This window comes from Neofelis nebulosa, chromosome 1, assembly GCF_028018385.1.
Source record: "Neofelis nebulosa isolate mNeoNeb1 chromosome 1, mNeoNeb1.pri, whole genome shotgun sequence".
Lineage (NCBI taxonomy): Eukaryota > Metazoa > Chordata > Mammalia > Carnivora > Felidae > Neofelis > Neofelis nebulosa.
Window position 1 is genome coordinate 151,215,211 of NC_080782.1, and position 18,443 is coordinate 151,233,653.

At 40.3% G+C, this 18,443-nt stretch overlaps 1 protein-coding gene across 1 annotated transcript; it reads left to right on the top strand.

Moving 5' to 3' along the window:
* The first annotated feature begins 15,034 nt into the window (after window positions 1–15,034).
* On the top strand, window positions 15,035–15,982 carry LOC131489702 (olfactory receptor 2V1-like). Its single transcript, XM_058691679.1, is given in 3 exon segments — window positions 15,035–15,289; window positions 15,291–15,639; window positions 15,642–15,982. Coding segments are annotated over 3 exon segments (945 nt in total).
* The last annotated feature ends 2,461 nt before the right edge of the window (window positions 15,983–18,443 follow it).

Consider the following 18,443-nt stretch of genomic DNA (forward strand, 5'->3'; position numbering starts at 1 on the left):
CTCTCCTTCCCTGAGTATTTTGTGAATTTGACTATGATATGACTTGTTGATGGCAGGTTTTTGTTGAATCTTACGGGAGTCCTCTGTGTTTCCTGGATTTTGATGTCTGTGTCTTTCCCCAGGTTAGGAAAGTTTTCTGCTATGATTTGCTCACATAACCCTTCTACCCCTATTTTTCTCTCTTCCTCTTCTGGGACCCCTATGATTCTGATGTTGTTACTTTTTAATGAATCACTGATTTCTCTAATTCTTAAATCGTGCTCTTTTGCCCTAATCTCCCTCTTTTTTCTGCTTCATTATTCTCTATAAGTTTGTCCTCTATATCACTGATTCTCTGTTCTGCCTTGTCCATCCTTGCTGCCGCTGCATCCATCCGTGATTGCAGCTCTGTTATAGTATTTTTAATTTCACTCTGGCTATTTTTTACTTCTTTTATCCCTGCAGAAAGGGATTCTAATCTATTTCCCACTCCACCTAGTATTCTTATTATCGTGATTCTAAATTCTGGTTCAGACATCTTGCTTGTATCTGTGTTGGTTAAATTCCTGGCTGTCATTTCTTCATGCTCTTTCTTTTGGGGTGAATTCCTTCTTTTTTTATTTTGAAGGGAGAAAATGAATTAATGAAGTAGAAAAATTGAAATTAAAAAAATCAAATTAAAAAATATTAAAATTAAAAGTTAAACACACACACACACAAATTGAATAGATGATGCTAGATCCTAGGTGTTTGTTGGTCTGGGTGCTGAAAGTGGTTGGACAGATTAGATTAAAAAAAGGGGGGGAGAAGAAAAAAAAAAAGGAAATCATTTGAGAATTTGAAAAAATGAATACACTGAAGTAGACTAAAATGAGATAATGGGGGTAAAATAGAATTTGAAAAAATACACACCAAAGAATATAGTAGAAAGAAAAAAAATAAAGAAAAATATCTTTAATAAAAATTAAAAATAAATATGAATTTTTTCATTTTCTGTATTTAAGAAAAAAATGAAAAAGAGAAAAGATAAAAAAAGAAAAAGAAAAGATCATTTGAAAATTTGAAAAAGTGAATACACTGTAGGAGACTAAAATAAAATGATGGAAGTATAATAGAATTTGAAAAAAAAATACATAAAAGCAAAAATTATAGTAATAAAAATTAAATAAACATTTTAATAGAAATTGAAAGTAAAAATGAAGTTTTTCTCTTTCTGAATTCAAGAAAAAAGAAAAGAAACGAAGAGAAAAAGAAAAAAAGAAAGAAAATTGAATAGATGAACCTGCTAACAGATTGAAGTAGGATTGAAATTGCTTTGTTTTCCCCTAGAAGTCAGTCTATATAGCTCTTTATAGTCCATAAATTAAGCTGGCAGTGAGACTTCTGTTCTTGAAGAGCGAAGTTGTCTCAGTTCAGCGGGACTCAGTGTAACAGCTCCGCTCTCCACTAGATGGTGCTGCTAGCCTACTGGGGTGAATTGTTGTGGCCCTTGTAGGTGCATATGCGCATGCGAGGAAGCGGTGAAAATGGCGCCACACAGCTACCCAGTCTGTTCTCCCGGATCAGCAATCGCACACTCGTCCTCTGTCTTCAGCTCTTGTCCACTCCCCGCTTTTTCACTCTCCACGGCTAGGCCTCAGGCAGTACCTCTCTCCCAAGTTTTGTCTCAGATGTGGCTGTTTTCCCCGGCCCCTTACTTCTGAAGGACTGTGGCTTCGACCTGTTCCACCCCTCTGCAGGAGGGTCTCACTGAGCAATGGCTGAATGAGCAATGGCCATACATCGGCTGCACCCAGGAATGCCTGCTGAACCTTGTTGCCGGTGCCCTGAGACTGCAGCCAGGTGCCAGCCTGCCCCAGAAAAAGTTCACAAGACAGCATAGCAGCAGTGTTTCAGGGATTATGGAAAATCGTGACACACATCTGGCACCAGGCTTCTCCCTTAATGACCTTGCCCCAGCACAAGCGAATGTAGCCGCCTTCTGGGGTCTGTTGGGACCAGGTGGCTTCAACAGTTTCTACCAAATGTCCTTCCAGCAGTGGAACCACTTTTCCCCATGTGGCCTGAGAACCTCCCGGACCCCACTCTGTTCCTGGGGATTTGCCTTCCCATCAGAGCACCGCTAGGTATTGAGCTGCGGAGTTGCAGCCTTTGCGCTCCCCTTGTTTACAGTCTTAATGGAATTTAAACCCTCTCCTTTCTCCTTTCTCCCTTTGTAGTTTAGTCCCTGCAGCTGTTTCCAATTTTCCACTTTCTCTCCAGCTGCTTTTGGGGAGAAGTGCTATTCCCATATTCTCCCTGCATCCCCAGTCTCTGTCCTCTCTCCACCCACAAAAGCGGTTCCCTACCTTTCATGGCTTCTTGCTCCCCAAATTCACCTCTCTGTGCTGCGTACCTGCTGAATTCTGTGGTTCAGGTTGTGCAGATTGTTGTGTTAATCCTCCAGTCAGTTTTCTAGGTGTGTAGTATGGTTTAGTGTTGGTCTGGCTGTATTTCATGGACATGAGACACACAAAAAGCTTCCACACTGTTCTGCCATCTTGGCTCCTCCCTGTTTCCACATATTTTAAATTTCTTCTCTAATTGCCTGGTTGACCCATTCATTCTTTAGCAGGATGTTTTCTAATCTTCATGCTTTTCAAGGTTTTCCAGACTTTTTCCTGTGGTTGATTTCAAGTTTCATAGCATCGTGATCTGAAAGTGTGCATGGCATGATCTCAATTCTTTTATATTTATTGAGGGCTGTTTTCTAGCCCAGTATGTGATCTATCTTGGAGAATGTTCCATGTGCACTCAAGAAGAAAGTATATTCTGCTTCTTTGGGATGCAGAGTTCCAAATATATCTTACAAGTCCATCTGGTCCAATGTATCCTTCAGGGCCATTGTTTCCTTATTGAATTTCTGTCTAGATGATCTTTCCATTGCATCAATAAGATTTTTTATGTTTGTGATTAATTGTTATATATATTTGGGTGCTCCCAAATTTAGACATTTATAATTTTTAGCTCTTCCTGATGGATAGACCCCGTAATTATTGTATAATGCCCTTCTTCATCTCTTATTACAACCTTTAATTTAAAGTCTAGTTTGTCTGATATAAATTTGGCTACTCCAGCTTTTTTTTGACTTCTAGTAGCATGATAGATAGTTCTCCATCCCCTCACTTCCAAGCTGAAAGTGTCCTCAGGTCTAAAATGAGTCTCTTGTAGACAGCAAATAGATGAGTCTTGGTTTTTTTATCCATTCTTATACCCTTTGTCTTTTGATTGGAGCATTTAGTCATTTTATTCAGTGTTATTGTTGAAAGATAGGGGATTAGAGTCACTGTGTTATCTGTAGGTTTCATGCTTGTAGTGATGTCTCTGGTATTTTGTGGTCCTTGCAACATGTCACTCACAGAGTCCCCTTGAGGATCTCTTGTAGGGATGGTTTAGTGGTGAAGAATTCCTTCAGTTTTTGTTTGTTTGGGGACACATTTTTCTCTCCTTTTCTGAATAATAGTCTAGCTGGATAAAGGATTCTTGGCTGCATATTTTTCCTGTTCATCACATTGAAGATTTCCTGCCATTCCTTTCTGGCCTGCCAAGTTTCAGTAGATAGGTCTGGTGCTACCTTTATGTGTCTATCTTTGTATATGAAGGTCCGTTTATCCCTAGCCGCTTTCAGAATTCCCTCTTTATTTTTGTATTTTGCCAGTTTCACTATGATATGTTGTGCAGAAGATTGATTCAAGTTATGTCTGAGGGGAGTTCTCTGTGCCTATTGGATTTCAATGCCTATTTCCTTCCCCAGATTGGGCAAGTTCTCAGCTATGATTTGTTCAAGTACACCTTCAGCCTTTTTCTCTCTTCTTTTTGTGGAATTTCTGTGATATGGATATTGTCCTATATGACTGAATCACTTAGTTCTCTATGTCTCCCCTGTGATCCTGGATTTTTTTATCTCTATTTTTCCCAGCTTCCTCTTTATCCATAATTTTATCTTCTAATTCTCCTATTCTCCTCTCTGCTTCTTCTTTCTGTGCTGTGCCCACCTCCATTCTATTTTGCATCTATAGCATTTTTAAATTCATCATGACTATTTTTTAGTGTCTCAATCTTTGTAGCAATAGATTCTCTGCTGTCTTCTATGCCTTTTTTCAAGTCCACCAATTAATTTTATGACTATTATTCTAAATTCTTGTTCAGTTATGTTGCTTAAATCTGTTTTTATCAATTCTTCAATGGTCAGTGCTTCCTGGAATTTCTTCTGAGGAGCATTCTTCTGTTTCATCATTTTGGCTAGTTTTCTATCCCTTATGTGTTTTAAAAGCTTGGTATGTGCTCTGCACCTGTGAGCACTGCTGTATTAAAGTGGGATCATACACTGTCCAGGGCCTGGCCCTTCAGGAGGTGTTTTTTGGATAGAGGTACTTGCTCTCTGTTTTTGTGATTTTGATTATTTTATTTCCCTACTTGTATTGATGTTTTTGACCCTCCACCAGGTGTGCTTTCATTTGTTCCTGGAAGTAGCCTTGGAAAGCAAGACAAACAGACAAATAGGAAAGAAAAACCCACAAACACAAAAACAAATATAACAAACAAACAAAAACAAACAACAAAATAGCAAAAACAATCCAAGAGCAAAAAACAGAAACACCAGCTACAAGTAAAGAACAGGGTGGAGGTGGTGCTGATGGAAGAGTACATACAAATAGAGAAATGACAGGGGTGGGGACAAAGAAGAAATAAACATTGACTAGGCAGAAAGATTAAATGGTTTAATCCAGAGAGAGAGAAAGGAAAATAAGGAATAAAGCGGGGGGGGGGGGGGGAGAAGATAAAGTTGCCCAGACAGAGAAACTATAGAGCTTGATTATTTCTGAAAGACAGAAAGGAATGTAAAGAAGGAGGTGTAGAACATGTATCAAGAGAATGGATTAAATATGTGTGTTTAAACAAACCAATAACCAGAGTAACAAGCCTAGAGGAGAGAAGAGATAAGAAGGAGAAATGGGGGGGGGGGGAGAATATACCTATATGTAAAGAATTATCCTAGAATTAATCCAGGCAATGCAGCAGCATTGGTCTGGAGGAGGGGTCTGAATGGTTCCAGTGTCTATCCTGCTCCAGTAGATACAGTTACCCAGTGGGAATGGGCGTGGTTTGGTTTAGGCTGGTCCCATCTCCACTGTGGGCCCCGCAGACTGATCCCTGAGGCCCCGCCTTGGTTGTGGTGGGGAGAAAGCAGCGACCCTGTGTCCCAAATCACTTCTTTTTAAAAAAATTTTTTAAAAATATTTTTATTTATTTTTGCAACAGAGAGAGACAGAGCATGAACAGGGGAGGGGCAGAGAGAGAGGGAGACACAGAATCAGAAGCAGGCTCCAGTCTCTGAGCTGTCAGCACGGAGCCCGATGTGGGGCTCGAACCCACAGACTGTGAGATCATGACCTGAGCCGAAGTCAGACGTCCAACTGACTGAGCCACCCAGGAGCCCCCCAAATCACTTCTTTGGAGCTGTCCTCACTGTGCTGCTGGTGCAGATGAGGCCGTCTCACTCTGTCGACTCCTTTGCCCCAGGGGCTTGGCTGGGATTTAAACTCCCACTCCGTGAGTCCCAGTACTGGGGAATCACTTCCCGATATGAGGTCCCAGCTGGTATTGTCCTGTGCCACAGCCCTTCAGGGGAGGGACTGGTTTCTTCTGCTGAAGTCTGTGCTCCTGGTCTACCACTGAGCCCAGGGGTGGCTCCCCTCCTCCCCAGGTGTGTGAACAGGACAGCTGGCCCCAGTCAGAAGATGGGATCTGCAGTTAGAGATCCTCTAACTTGCAGTTAGAGATGGGATCCCCCTCTGATACTGGCCTGAGGTTTTTTCTCTTCTTCAGATACAGTCCTACACTTCCCCAGCCGCTCTTTGTCTTCCCTTGGTCTCTCAGCAGAAGGGGGTCCCTCCCCTCCATGCCTACACGACCTGTTTTATCTCCCCTAGTTCACAATCACCCGCCTATGGTCTCTCAAGTTGTCCCAGTTTCTCCCTGGTAGACTCAGTCTCTTTTCCTCCAAGATTCTTGGGGTAAAAGTCCTTTGGTTCCAGCCCTTCTTTGTTTGGGAGATGCAGGAAGTACTGATCCCCCTCCTTCTCTGCCATGTTGGCCGTCCTCTCTCTTTCACCCATTTTGAATTTAGTTGTGTGTATGGTGTAAGAAAGTAGTCTAGTTTCATTCTTGTGCATGTTGCCATCCAGTTTTCACAGCACCATTTGTTGAAGAGACTGTTTCCATTGGATATTCTTTCCTGCTTTGTTGACGATTAGTTGTCTGTATAGTTATGGGTCCATTTTTGTGTTTTCTATTCTGTTCCATTGATCTATGTGTCTGTTTTGTGCCAGTACCACACTGTCTTGATGACTACTGCTTTGTGATATAGCTTGAAATCCAGAACCATGATGACTCCAGCTTTTTCTTTTTTAGGATTTCTTTGGCTATTCAGGGTCTTTTCTGGTTCCATACAAATTTTAGGATTGTTTCTTATAGCTTGGTGAAAAATGCTAGTGGTATTTTGATAGGGATTACATTAAATGGGTAGGTTGCTTTGGGCAGAATAGAGATTTTAACAATGTTTGTTCTTCCAATCCATGAGCATGGAATATTTTTCCATTTTTGTCCTCTTTAATTTCTTTCATAAGTGTTCTATAGTTTTCAGAGTACAGACATGTTATCTCTTTGGTTAAGTTTATTCTTAGGTACCTTATTGTCGATGGGATCGATTCCTTTATTTCTTTTTCTGCTGCTTCATCATTGGCGTCTAAAAATGCAACAGATTTCTCTATGTTGATTTTATATACTGCAACTGCTGAATTCATGTATTAGTTTTAGCAATTTTTTTTGGTGAGTCTTTTGGGTTTTCTATATAGAGTATCATGTCATGTGCAAAGTGAAAGTTTTACTTTTTCCTTGCCAATTTGTATGTCTTTTATTTATTTTTCTGGTCTGATTGCTGAGGCTAAGACTTCCAGTACTATGTTAAATAGAAATAGGGAGAGTGGACATCTCTGTATTTTCCTGACCATAGAGGAAAAACTCTCAGTTTTTCCCCACTGAAGATGGTATTAGCCATGCGTCTCTTGTATATGGCCTTTATGATATTGAGGTGTGCTCCATCCATACCTATTTTGTTAAGGGTTTTTATCAAGAAAGGATGCTGTATTTTGTCAAATGCTTTTCCTGCACGTTGAGAGGATCATATGGTCTTTCTTTTATTAATGTGGTGTATCATGTTGATCGATTTGTGAGTATTGAACCCACCCTGTAGCCTAGGAATAAGTCCAATTTGATTGTGGTGAATAATTCTTTTAATGATTTGATTTGATTTGATAGTATCTTGTTGAGAATTTTTGCATCCATGTTCATCATGGATATTGGCCTGTGGTTCTCTTTTTTAGTGGGGTCTTTGTCTAGTTTTGGAATCAAAGTAATGCTGCTCTCATAGAATGAGTTTGGAAGTTTCCTTCCCTTTTCTATTTTTTGGAACAGTTTGAGAAGAATGGGCATTAACTCTTCTTTAACTGTCTAGTAGAATTCCCCTGGGAAGCCATCTGTTCCTGGACTTTTTCTTTTGGGAGATTTTTAATAGCTGACTCAATTTCTTTGCTGTTTATGTGTGTATTCAATTTTATATTGTTTCCTGTTTCAGTTTTGTATGTTTGTATGGTTCTAATTTGTCAATTTCCTCCAGATTGCCCAGTTTGTTGGTATATAGTTTTTCAGAAAAGAGTCTTAAAATTGTATTTCTGTGGTGTTGGTGGTGATATCTTCTTTTTCATTCATGAGGATTTTATTTATTTGGGCCACTCTGTTTTTTTGATAAGTCTGATTATGATTTCATCAATTTTATTAATTCTTTCAAAGAACCAACTCCTAGTTTCCTAAATGAGAGGGTATTTAAAAGTTTCCCTCCTTGAGGAATTGCAATTGGCACTTAAAGTCCTGGTTGGAGGTTCCCTAACTATAGGCACTGATGTCACTAATTCCATGGAGTCAAGCCAGAGATCTCCAGGGAGAACCAGGAATAACTGTGGATGTAAGTGAATGTAAAACTGGCATTTGGAGAATTCTGAAGCTGTGAGATAATCGGGCTGCTCATGTTGGTAAGGAAGAACAAAATGCAGCAAAAGTGCAGGGTCAAGATGACTAGATTGTATATTTGTGAAGTAGATGCTTTGTCAAATCACTATCTTAAGCCTTCTTGAAAACTCTCTTGAGAGTGGTTGGTGTGAAAGGATGAAAGTAAAATTCCAAGGTAGGAAATGAGGGGGTCACAGGGGTCAATTGGACAGTGTCCATCAATGTCCAGGAACTATTACTGCAGAGTTCTCATAGAGTGGGTATGTCATTCAACATTTATCAACATGCAGGGATTATAGATGATTGATAGGTACATAGTTAATAGATGATAATATATAGATTAATAGAAGATATAGATGATATAGACATAGACATAGACATAGATAGATATAGATATATAGATATAGATATATAGATAAATATTTCCCACATTGGACTTTGGACATCTCAATACAGAAAATACTTATAATACTCAACAGATTGCCCACATTGACCCACATTAATGACCCTTTTTTTCAACCCCAGAAAACAATGGAAAGAAGAGGGAAAACTAATTATCAAAATGAGAGAATCAGGAGAAATAGTGAAAAGGATGACTCTTGCCCTCTTCCCCCTGGTGGGTCTCAAGCCCTGTCAGAACTGAACAAGGCATAGTTGATCAGGTAGGTTTTGAATTATATGGGATATTTAAGTTGTGACTTGGATAAGACTGGATCATAGCCTACTGAAAGCCAGTCTTGATTAGCTAAGTGGGATGAGACTTACACCTGAAACTGATCTTATACCTGAAGCTCTGCAATCGTTTTGACATCCACTAAGAAATGGGCAAGAAGATTCCAGATGTGAAGTGGTCCTAGTTTAAAATAAAGTTGTTTTGTTTGTATGCCATCACATTTCACATAATCACTATGTAGGTTAGATAAATGGTAATATAAAAGATTTCACATGACATAACAGATATAATTGCAAATTGTACAGGCAATAGTCCAAAGGGGACAGAGGCTGAAGTGAATGTGGATCAAATTTTGGAAGGTGAGAAAAGTAACGATGAACATTATATGAGTCCTCATAGAATAAAGTTTCAATAAGAAATAGAAAGCTGGCAAAGTAAGTTCCAATAGGACAATAACTTGAATGAGAATGTGGAGATAGGAATTCTTCAGTTATCTATGGGAACCAGAGAGATCAGTGGGTAGTAGACAATAAGTAGAAAAGGAAGCTGAAACAGAAGAGTGTGATATGGCTGTAGGGAGTTTCTTTCAAAGCCAGGTTGGTGTTCCTGGAACGTTTGGCGGAAGGCCTATTTTTTCTAGTTGCCTCTAACTTCACCTCGTTATATTTTACAACATCTCCCATCAATCCCCTTTATCCTAGCCCTCTGACCCAATGTCTCCTATCTGTACATCAGTCTTCAACTGAAGCCCCTAAGAGTTTTGTATGGCAGGTAAAACACTTTTTTTTGTTGTTATTGTGAAAATTAAAAAAAAAAAACAGTCAAATAAAACTGAGGACTCCTGCCTGACTCAGTTGGTTGAGTATCTGACTCTTGATCTCAGATCTTGATCTCTCAGTCTTGAATTCAAGCTCCACATTGGGCTCCATACTGTGCATAGAGCCTACTTTAGTTAAAAAAAAAAAAAGTCTCAGGGTGCCTGGGTGGCTTAGATGGTTGAGCGTCTGACTCTTGGTGTTGGCCCAGGTCATGATCTCATGGTTTATGGGTTTGCACCCCGCCTCAGTCTCTGCACTGACAGTGTGGAGCCTGCTTGGGATTTCTCTTTCCCTCTCCCTGCCTGTCCCCAGCTTTCTCTCTCAATAAATAAATAAATAAATAAATTTCAAAAAGAGCTAAAACATAAAAGATAAATTGGTCATGTGGCCAATTGGTTTACAATGAATTGGCCATTTTGAAAACTGACCTGCTTCCATAGTAATAAGGCCAAAAACAGAGGAGATATAAAATTATCATCCAAACTGGAAGACTTTTCAGAGTTCAAGAGAGTGCTATCCATGATTACACTGGGAAGACAGGCATAATATCTGTAGACCACAGGGCTATCTACAGCAAACTGTGAAGGGCACTGAGTTTAGGGAAACATTAGACAGTTTTGGGATGACAACTAGCTCCTTGCCACCATTTGACTCTCCTGAATGTGGGTACTCTTCTTTCCCTCCCACTTGGTTATAATATCCATAGGGCCAGATTGTGTTTAGTCCCCACCTTTGATTCAAGTACAATATCTCATCTAGTGTTCTGTGTATCATGGACCCTCAATAGATGTAGGCTGACTTCATGGGGTCTGTAAAGAACAGGTGTGACTTCCATCATACAGGGATAGACTGCTGGGACAGACACAGATGGAAACCTTTTGAGGTCTCTCAGAGTCACTGGGGAAGTATGGGATATGTCTTTGGTTGAAGATAGAGCACCAAGAGCCAGCTTCCCTCCCCTGACCAGGTTTCCTCACACTGGCCCTCCTCAGGTCTTGTCCTCAAGCTCCCTGTTTGGGTTTCTTTAATTGTAGGCTTGGGAACTACTGTTCCAGAGCTCTAGTTTCTGGGCTCTCCTGGGATTCATCAGCTTCACCCTCCTTGCTCAGGTTCAGTGTTAAGTTCTTGCATGGGCAGTTGGTGACAGCTGCAACCCGGTCTAGAGACAGTTTGTGGAAGGTGGATGAGCATCTGTGGGTGGGCTGGGATGCACAGGTGCTGATCCTGTTTCCACCTGCTCACCACCATCTCCTTGACCAAGTCTCCTTTCTTTCTTTCTTTCTTTCTCCTTTTGCTGAGAAGAGGCTGTTGTCTGTCTGAGCCTTACTGTCTGAGCTAGAGAGCCAAAGGAAGGCTGAGGGTGACAAGAGCATTGGTAGCCTGATTGAGAGGTAGGTGAGGTGCTGAGGAAGAAGGACAGAACAGGAAGGCTCCTCCTTCTCCCCTCTGACCTAGTAAGTACAAACTCAAGGAAGGACGAATGAAATTATTTTGTTGTTAGAAACTCCTCTACAGGACATCTGAATTTTTTTTTCTTCTAGGCATCCCAGTGAGTGAGCATCTTTTCCCTATCACCCCATTATCTCTTACTTGCAGTTTCTATTACTGATTATGTCATTTATCCATTTCTATTTGTTTATCAGCATTTCCTCTTCTTCCTATTGTCTGCCTCCTTCAGTTTTTTTTGGGGGGGCTTGAGAATATTCTTTCTAGTGTTATGTATCTCTCTGATATTTCCTCTAGTCCTTTTCCTTTGATCTGTTTCTCTATCCTTCTGTTTGGATTAGGGTGCTCAGTGATGGGTTTCTGGGTTAAAGGGTGATCTAAAGCAGAAAGACAAAGGATGAGTGGAAAGAGGTGCAGGTAAAGGGGAGGAAGAAGGACTTATATAAGACAGACAGTTAACTTGTCTCCAAAATTACACTGTAGAGACAAAGTGGCTTCTTTTATGGTGTAATTCTGAGAGAGGAAATGGAGCCATTAAGTAAACATCCATAAACTATATGAAGTTAGAGAGCAGAAAATGAACATGTGAGATGCTAGAACAGTTTCTTGAGTTGTTTGCATATTACCGTTAATCATTCAACAACATTTACTAAGAAAATAATATATGGCATCACTGTTCTAGGAGCTGGAGATGCCCCCATGAGCAAAAATGGCATCAGGATAGAGGTTCTCATTGGGAGAGCAGAAAACAAATCCATTGAATTAAATGTAGCATGCCTGATGGTATTGAGTACTCTGAGAAACACAAGGGCAGGGAAGAAATGGGGAGGGAAGAAGGATTTCAACTCCAAATAAGTGTTGAGTAAGTCATAGTTGGGTAGGTGAGGAGAAGGTGAGGGAACAATGTTGAGCATATCTGGGAAGAGTCGTCTGTGAGGAAGTTAGAGCAAGTACAAATTCCTCCTAAAAATGGTGTCTGCTCTGCCTGCTAGATGAGAGAAAATGCAGGGAGACCAGTTACACCAGAATGGAGGGAATTTCAGGGAAAGCAAAAGAAAAGGAGGTCTGGGTGGTGATGGAAAGCTAGCCAGATGAGTCTTCCTTTAATCTTGAAGGATTTGGTCTTATTTTATGGAGATGGCTTCACTCTAATGCCATGGACAAGTAGACTAAAGTTGGGAACAAGGATAGAGGGGGGAGGCAAATCCAGTTAAGGGCAATTCACAGTGTAGCCAGCTGGGGCCTGCAGGAGTGAGATGTGGCCAGGAGTGAATACACTTTTCAGGATAAGCCAGCAGAATTTCCTGTGTTGGGATGCATATACAAAAAGAGGAATTAAGGACACAGCATATTGTGTCATGGACAATTGACAGACATGCAATTCATTAAGCTGGGAAGGGAGGAAAACATATTTCTGCCATGCAGATCATGGGTTCTGTCTGGTCAGTTTAGGTAGGAACAGCCCATTGGACATCGTAGTGGAGGTGTTGAGGGTAAATAAATGTAAGAATCAGAGTTCATGGGAGCTGTCCAGAAAAGGAGAGAAATGTCATTAATCAGCTATGTAGTATTGTATTATAAGAGTTGGGAGGAAGGAAAGGTGTGAAATGCGTCTTTTTGAAAATGGGTGTGGCTGAGTGCCTCTGCACACAGTTGGTAAGGCTGGTTGTCCTCAGCACAGAAAGAACTACTGATGTGGCCTGGGGAACCTGGTTTGTTCAGTTGGGAGGTTCAGTCAGGGGGTGATTGTCCTAGATGGTATTTGAAGGCTAGAAGAACAGTGGTTTGCCCCTGTAGAACACCCCTCCCCAAACATCACACCTGGGTGTTGATGGAGGTAAGGATTCCTGGGTGCATCTTCGTGGGTATGAGTCAGGGCATAATCCCTTCTGTAGGTACACAGCTCACGCAGCCTACCTCCCTAATGGTGATTCTATGCAGGCACATTCTAGTTTAGAAAAATACCCTGAGTCTTTACACACAGAGCATTCTGTGGGGTTGCCTCATTTCCTCTTTGTAGGGAGTTTAGGTCGACATGAATACACCCCACACAAACATCTGATAGATGATGCTATCATTTTATAAAATTCTTATCTTTTAAAAATGCCCGGGATATTTCTTACTAAGTCACTCACTGTTCCTCAGAGGAAGGAATCTGGCAGTGAGGTAGCACATTCAGGTCAAGAACAAGGACTCCTGCAATTAAAGGAGGAGTCTTTCTGCTTTCATAAAATGAAGGTTGCAGTCATATATCGCTTCATCATATATTAATTTATTCAGTCAACACATATATATTGATGTTATACTATGACCTGGGAAGCCAATGTGGGATCTACCAATGTCATGCTGAATAATAAGTGGTGCTTATCTTCCAGTGGGATGAGAAAGACCATAAAAGTAAAAAAATGTAAGCAATGTGTGTTAAATGGTGTAAGTGCTGTGGGAAAAGAACAAGAGTGGGAAGGTCTTGAGAATACAAGACGTTTTTGATCTTTTTTTTCCATGTTTACTTTCTAGAGAATGAGAGAGCAAGGGAGGGGCAGAGAGAAAGAGGGAAATAGAGGATCTGCACTGACAGCTGCAAGCCCAATGCAGGGCTCAAATTTACAAACCATGAGATCATGATATGATCCAAAATCAGGCACTCACCGACTGAGCCACCCAGGGGCCCCAAGATGTTTTTAGTCTTACTATGACTTTCACAGAAGACATCTCTGTAGAGGTAAGCATTTGAGTAAAGATCTGCAGTAGGTGAGAGATAGAAATTTGGGGAAAAACATTACAAAGAGAAGAAAATGCAAAATCCCAAAGTTGGGAGTGTGTCCAGTTTGAGGAAATTCAAGGAAAACAGTGAGCAAAGGGGGCGTGGTAGGAGATGAGGTCAGAAGTAGTGGTGTGTGTGTGTGTGTGTGTGTGTGTGTGTGTGTGTGATATACATAGGGCCTTACTACTACAAGGATTTTGATTTTATTTGGAGTAATTTGGGTAGTCATGACATACTATCAGCAAGAGATTTACAATGTGTGAAAATTTTCATTTATTTTTTAATTTTTTCAACATTTACTTATTTTTGAGAGATGGAGAGAGACAGAGTATGAGCAAGGAAGGGGCACAGGGACAGGGAGACACAGAGTCTGAATCAGGTTCCAGGCTTGACCTGTCAGCACAGATCCCAATGTGGGACTTGAATGCATGAACTGTGAGATTATGACCTGAGCCAAAGTCGGTCGCTTAATCGACTGAGCCACCCAGAAGCCTCTTGTGTGATATATTTTAACAAACTCGTGTAAAGTGTTAAGAGAATAGACTCAAAGGATTCAAGGGCAGAAGCCAGGAAACTGGGGAGGAGCCTATAATTATCCATCTGAGAGAGGATAGTGGCTTGGATCAGGGCACTTGCAACTGAGGTGATAGGAAATAACTGGATCTGAGTATTCTGAATGTAGAGCCAAGAGGCTTTTGTGATGATTTAGATCTAGGAACTAAAGAAATGGATTTCCAACTAAATGAAAAATGATTCCAAGATATTACTCCTGAGCAAAACAAAGAACATCTCAAGTCTCCATTAACTGCTCTTATTGTTAACACATATAAATTATCTCTTGGACATGAAATGGTCCAAGTCCTGTTAGAGAGAGTTTACTGAGGCTGTGTAATCCCAGCTAAGAAGAATCCTGTCTTATGGATGAAACCAATCTTTTCCTGAAAGAGAAGGACTGTCCAATAGTCTTATGACACATAAAGTAATTTAACTTTCCTATTATTTTTGGCATGGATACATACAAATGTAGATATGTGATCCAATTCTATGAGCTGGCAAAGGTCATATAATCTGTGTTATGGGAATATGAAAGAGCACCCTCTTTTATGTCTCAAAGGACATGTTTTTGAGCTTCGATAAATTCAAAAAGATACAACTGACTGAAGAAGAAATCAGAGATGCATAAAGACATGTCACTCAAACCCAGAATTTCTCTGTTCATGTTCTCAGGTGATTGTGAACAACTGAGCCATGGGGATATGGTTGAATCGATCATCTATAGATGGCTTCACCCTCTTGGGCATCTTTTCCCGTAGCCAGACTGGTGTTGTCCTCTTCTCTGTGGTTATGGTAGTCTTCACTGTGGCCCTCTGTGGGAATGTCCTCCTCATCTTCCTCATCTACATAGATCCTTGGCTTCACACACCCATGTACTTCTTCCTCAGTCAGCTCTCCCTTATGGATCTTATTTTGATCTGTAATATCATGCCAAAGATGGCGGTCAACTTTTCTCTCTGGCAGGAAGTCCATCTCCTTTGTTGGTTGTGGCATACAAATTGGTTTTTTTGTCTCTCTTGTGGGATCTGAGGGAATTTTGCTGGGACTCATGGCCCATGATTGTTATGTGGCAATCAGCCACTCACTTCACTATCCTGTCCTCATGAGTCAGAGAGTCTGTCTCCAGATTTCTGGGAGTTCCTGGGCCTTTGGGATACTAGATGGAATTATCCAGATGGTGGCAGCCATGAGCTTACCTTACTGTGGTTCAAGGAATGTGGATTACTTCTTCTGTGAGGTACCAGCTTTATTAAAACTGGCCTGTATGGACACAACCCTTTTTGACACTCTGCTCTTTGTTTCTGTGTCTTCATGCTGCTCCTTCCCTTTTCCATCATAGTGGCCTCCTATGCTCACAGCCTGAGGGCTGTGCTCCTCATGCACTCTGCTCAGGCCCGTAAAAAGGCCCTGACCACCTGTTCCTCCCACCTAGCAGCTGTCTCCCTCTTCTACAGGGCAGCCATGTTCATCTACCTGAGGTCTCAGCGCTACTGGGCCCCTAGTCATGACAAGGTTGTCTCTATCTTCTACACGGTCCTTACTTCTATGCTCAACCCCCTCATTTATAGCTTGAGGAATCGGGACGTGATGGAAGCCCTGAGGAAAGGTCTGAACCATTGCAGGATTGGCAGCCAGCACTGAATAGAGGGGATCTAGTGCCTGGTGTTGCCTCCTCTTGGTTGCATAACATTGGTAAGTCATTCACCCCTTGTGAGTGTCTGTTTCCTCATCAGTAGAAGAGAATCATGAGACCTGTGCTACCTCACAGGGATCAGTATCTGTAAATCTAAAGCCTCATGAAGAAGCAATGCATTGATATTATTGTCATTATTAATCATTTATAAAGTTTTGAATTAAATGTACCTATTTCTTCATTCTTCTTGTTTATAACTGTGTTTCATTGAGTGTTTTAATTGCTAGGCACTGTTCTCTTCCCTTTGCATACCTTCTATACTATTTAATTGATGATTCAACTTGACAAATATGGATATTTTAAGTGGAAACTTCCTAGATGGCAGAAATTGAGTCTCTATGATTCTTCATGTATGGTTCCTAGCCTTCTGCCATGCTGCATTAGAGGCCTTATGAAGCTTCCTTTAGGAAATGTAAATATATACCTACAGTTTTCCAGTATATGAATCTGTTTATTATAAATAGCAGTGGTTCAATAAAATCTTATTGAATGAATGCAAGAAGATATCAAATGAGATAGTATGCATGAAAGCATTTTTAAAGCACTATTCTCATGTTAAGTGCGCTGTGGTAGCTGTGATTATTTCTATACTTCAAGTGCGGCAGCAGTAAAACTATATTTCTTTAAAAAGATGAACATCAGAACAGAAATAAATACAGAATTTAAGCCATTATTTTAAAATTTGTATATCAGTCAGTGTCTAGTCAGGAATAAAACCACATTGGTTATTTTACCAGAGAAAACATAATACAAAAAGTTGTTAACTAGATATTTGAGAACTGAAGTGGCAAAACGATAATGTTAAGGATTATAGAAGGAAATTTTTCCACAATTCCTTGACCTGGGGATGTAAAGGGAAAGGTAAGGTAAGGATTTTAAAACTTGGCAACTTGGAGCCCAAACCTCAGAGGAGTGGGCACTCACTAGCGGGTATTCATACCTCAGAAGGGACCCTATGCAGATGTCTCCTGTACCTCAGAGAAGGCTGCCCTGATCCAACTCATGGAGTTCCTCCAGAGCCCAAAGGAAGAAGAGGAGCTTGCAGAGCTGGGTCCCAGACTTCTGACAAGTAGGTGACATAAAGTTAGTTCTGGTATCCTAGTTCACAGGAGTCTCTGTCCCCAGATTACTAAGGCTTAGGTGCTGCTCAGCTAGAGCAGGTTTCTCTAAGGGACACGGTGAGACTGGTTCTGTGATTGTGAAATAAAATTTGCAAAGTGGAGCCAACACCAAGATGAAGAATGAATGATGAAGACACACTACTGGGAAAATCTTGAAAGGAAAACTGAAAATCATGAAGAAGTTTTTTCCCTCGTCCTGGCTTACAGACTTCAAGAATCCTTACTGCCATATCCAAATTCACACCTTGGTGACAAGGCAGCAGCAGCATCACAGTTTGGAATGTAGAGTGTGTGTTTGGAACTGAGGCAGTAGCTTAACAATTGGTACTGTCTACTCTTTTGTCTATTCAACTTCCAGACCATTTTACCAGTTTTTGAATTTCTGTTAATAAGCAACATCAACATAACAATATGCAACTAGTTTCTCTTTTAATAGCTTTTAATATAAATTCCTTTTAGTTAACATGCTGTGTAATATTAGTTTCACGTATACAATATAGTGATTCAACACCTACATACCACAGTCAGTCCTGATCACAAGTGCATTCCTTAATCCTCATCACCTATTTAACCTATCCTCCTTGTTGTTGTTATAGATCCTTGAAAAGCATTGTTAGTATTTTGATAGGGGATTGCATTAAATGTGTAGATTTCTTTGGGTAATATAGTCATTTTAACAATATTTGTTCTCCCAATCTATGAGCATGAAATGTATTTAAATTTCTTTGTGTCATCTTCAGTTCCTTTCATCAGTGTTTTATGCTATTCAGAGTAAAGGTGTTTTACCCCTTTGGTTAGATTTATTCCTAGGTATCTTATGTTTTTTTGGTTCAATTATAAGTCGGATTTATTCCTTAATTTCTCTTTCTCTTGTTTCATTATTGTTGTATAGAGATGCAAGATATTTCTGTACATTGACTTTGTATCCTGCAAATTTACTGGATTTGTGTGTCGCTTTTAGCAGTTTTTTTTTTGGGGGGGGTGAGTCTTTTGAGTTTTCTATGTAGAGTATCACGTGATCTGCAAACAATAAAAGTTTTATTAATTCCTTAATAGTTTGGATTCCTTATATTTCTTTTTGTTGTCTGATTGCTGTGGTTAGAACATCCAGGACTATGTTAAATAATACTGGTGAGAGTGGTCATCTCTGTCTTATTCTTGACCATACAGGAAAAGCTCTCAGTTTTTCTCCATTGAGGATGATATTAGTTGTGGGTTTTTCATAGATGGCCTTTATTAGTTTGAAGTACATATCCTTTAACTCTGCATTGTTGAGCATTTTTATCAT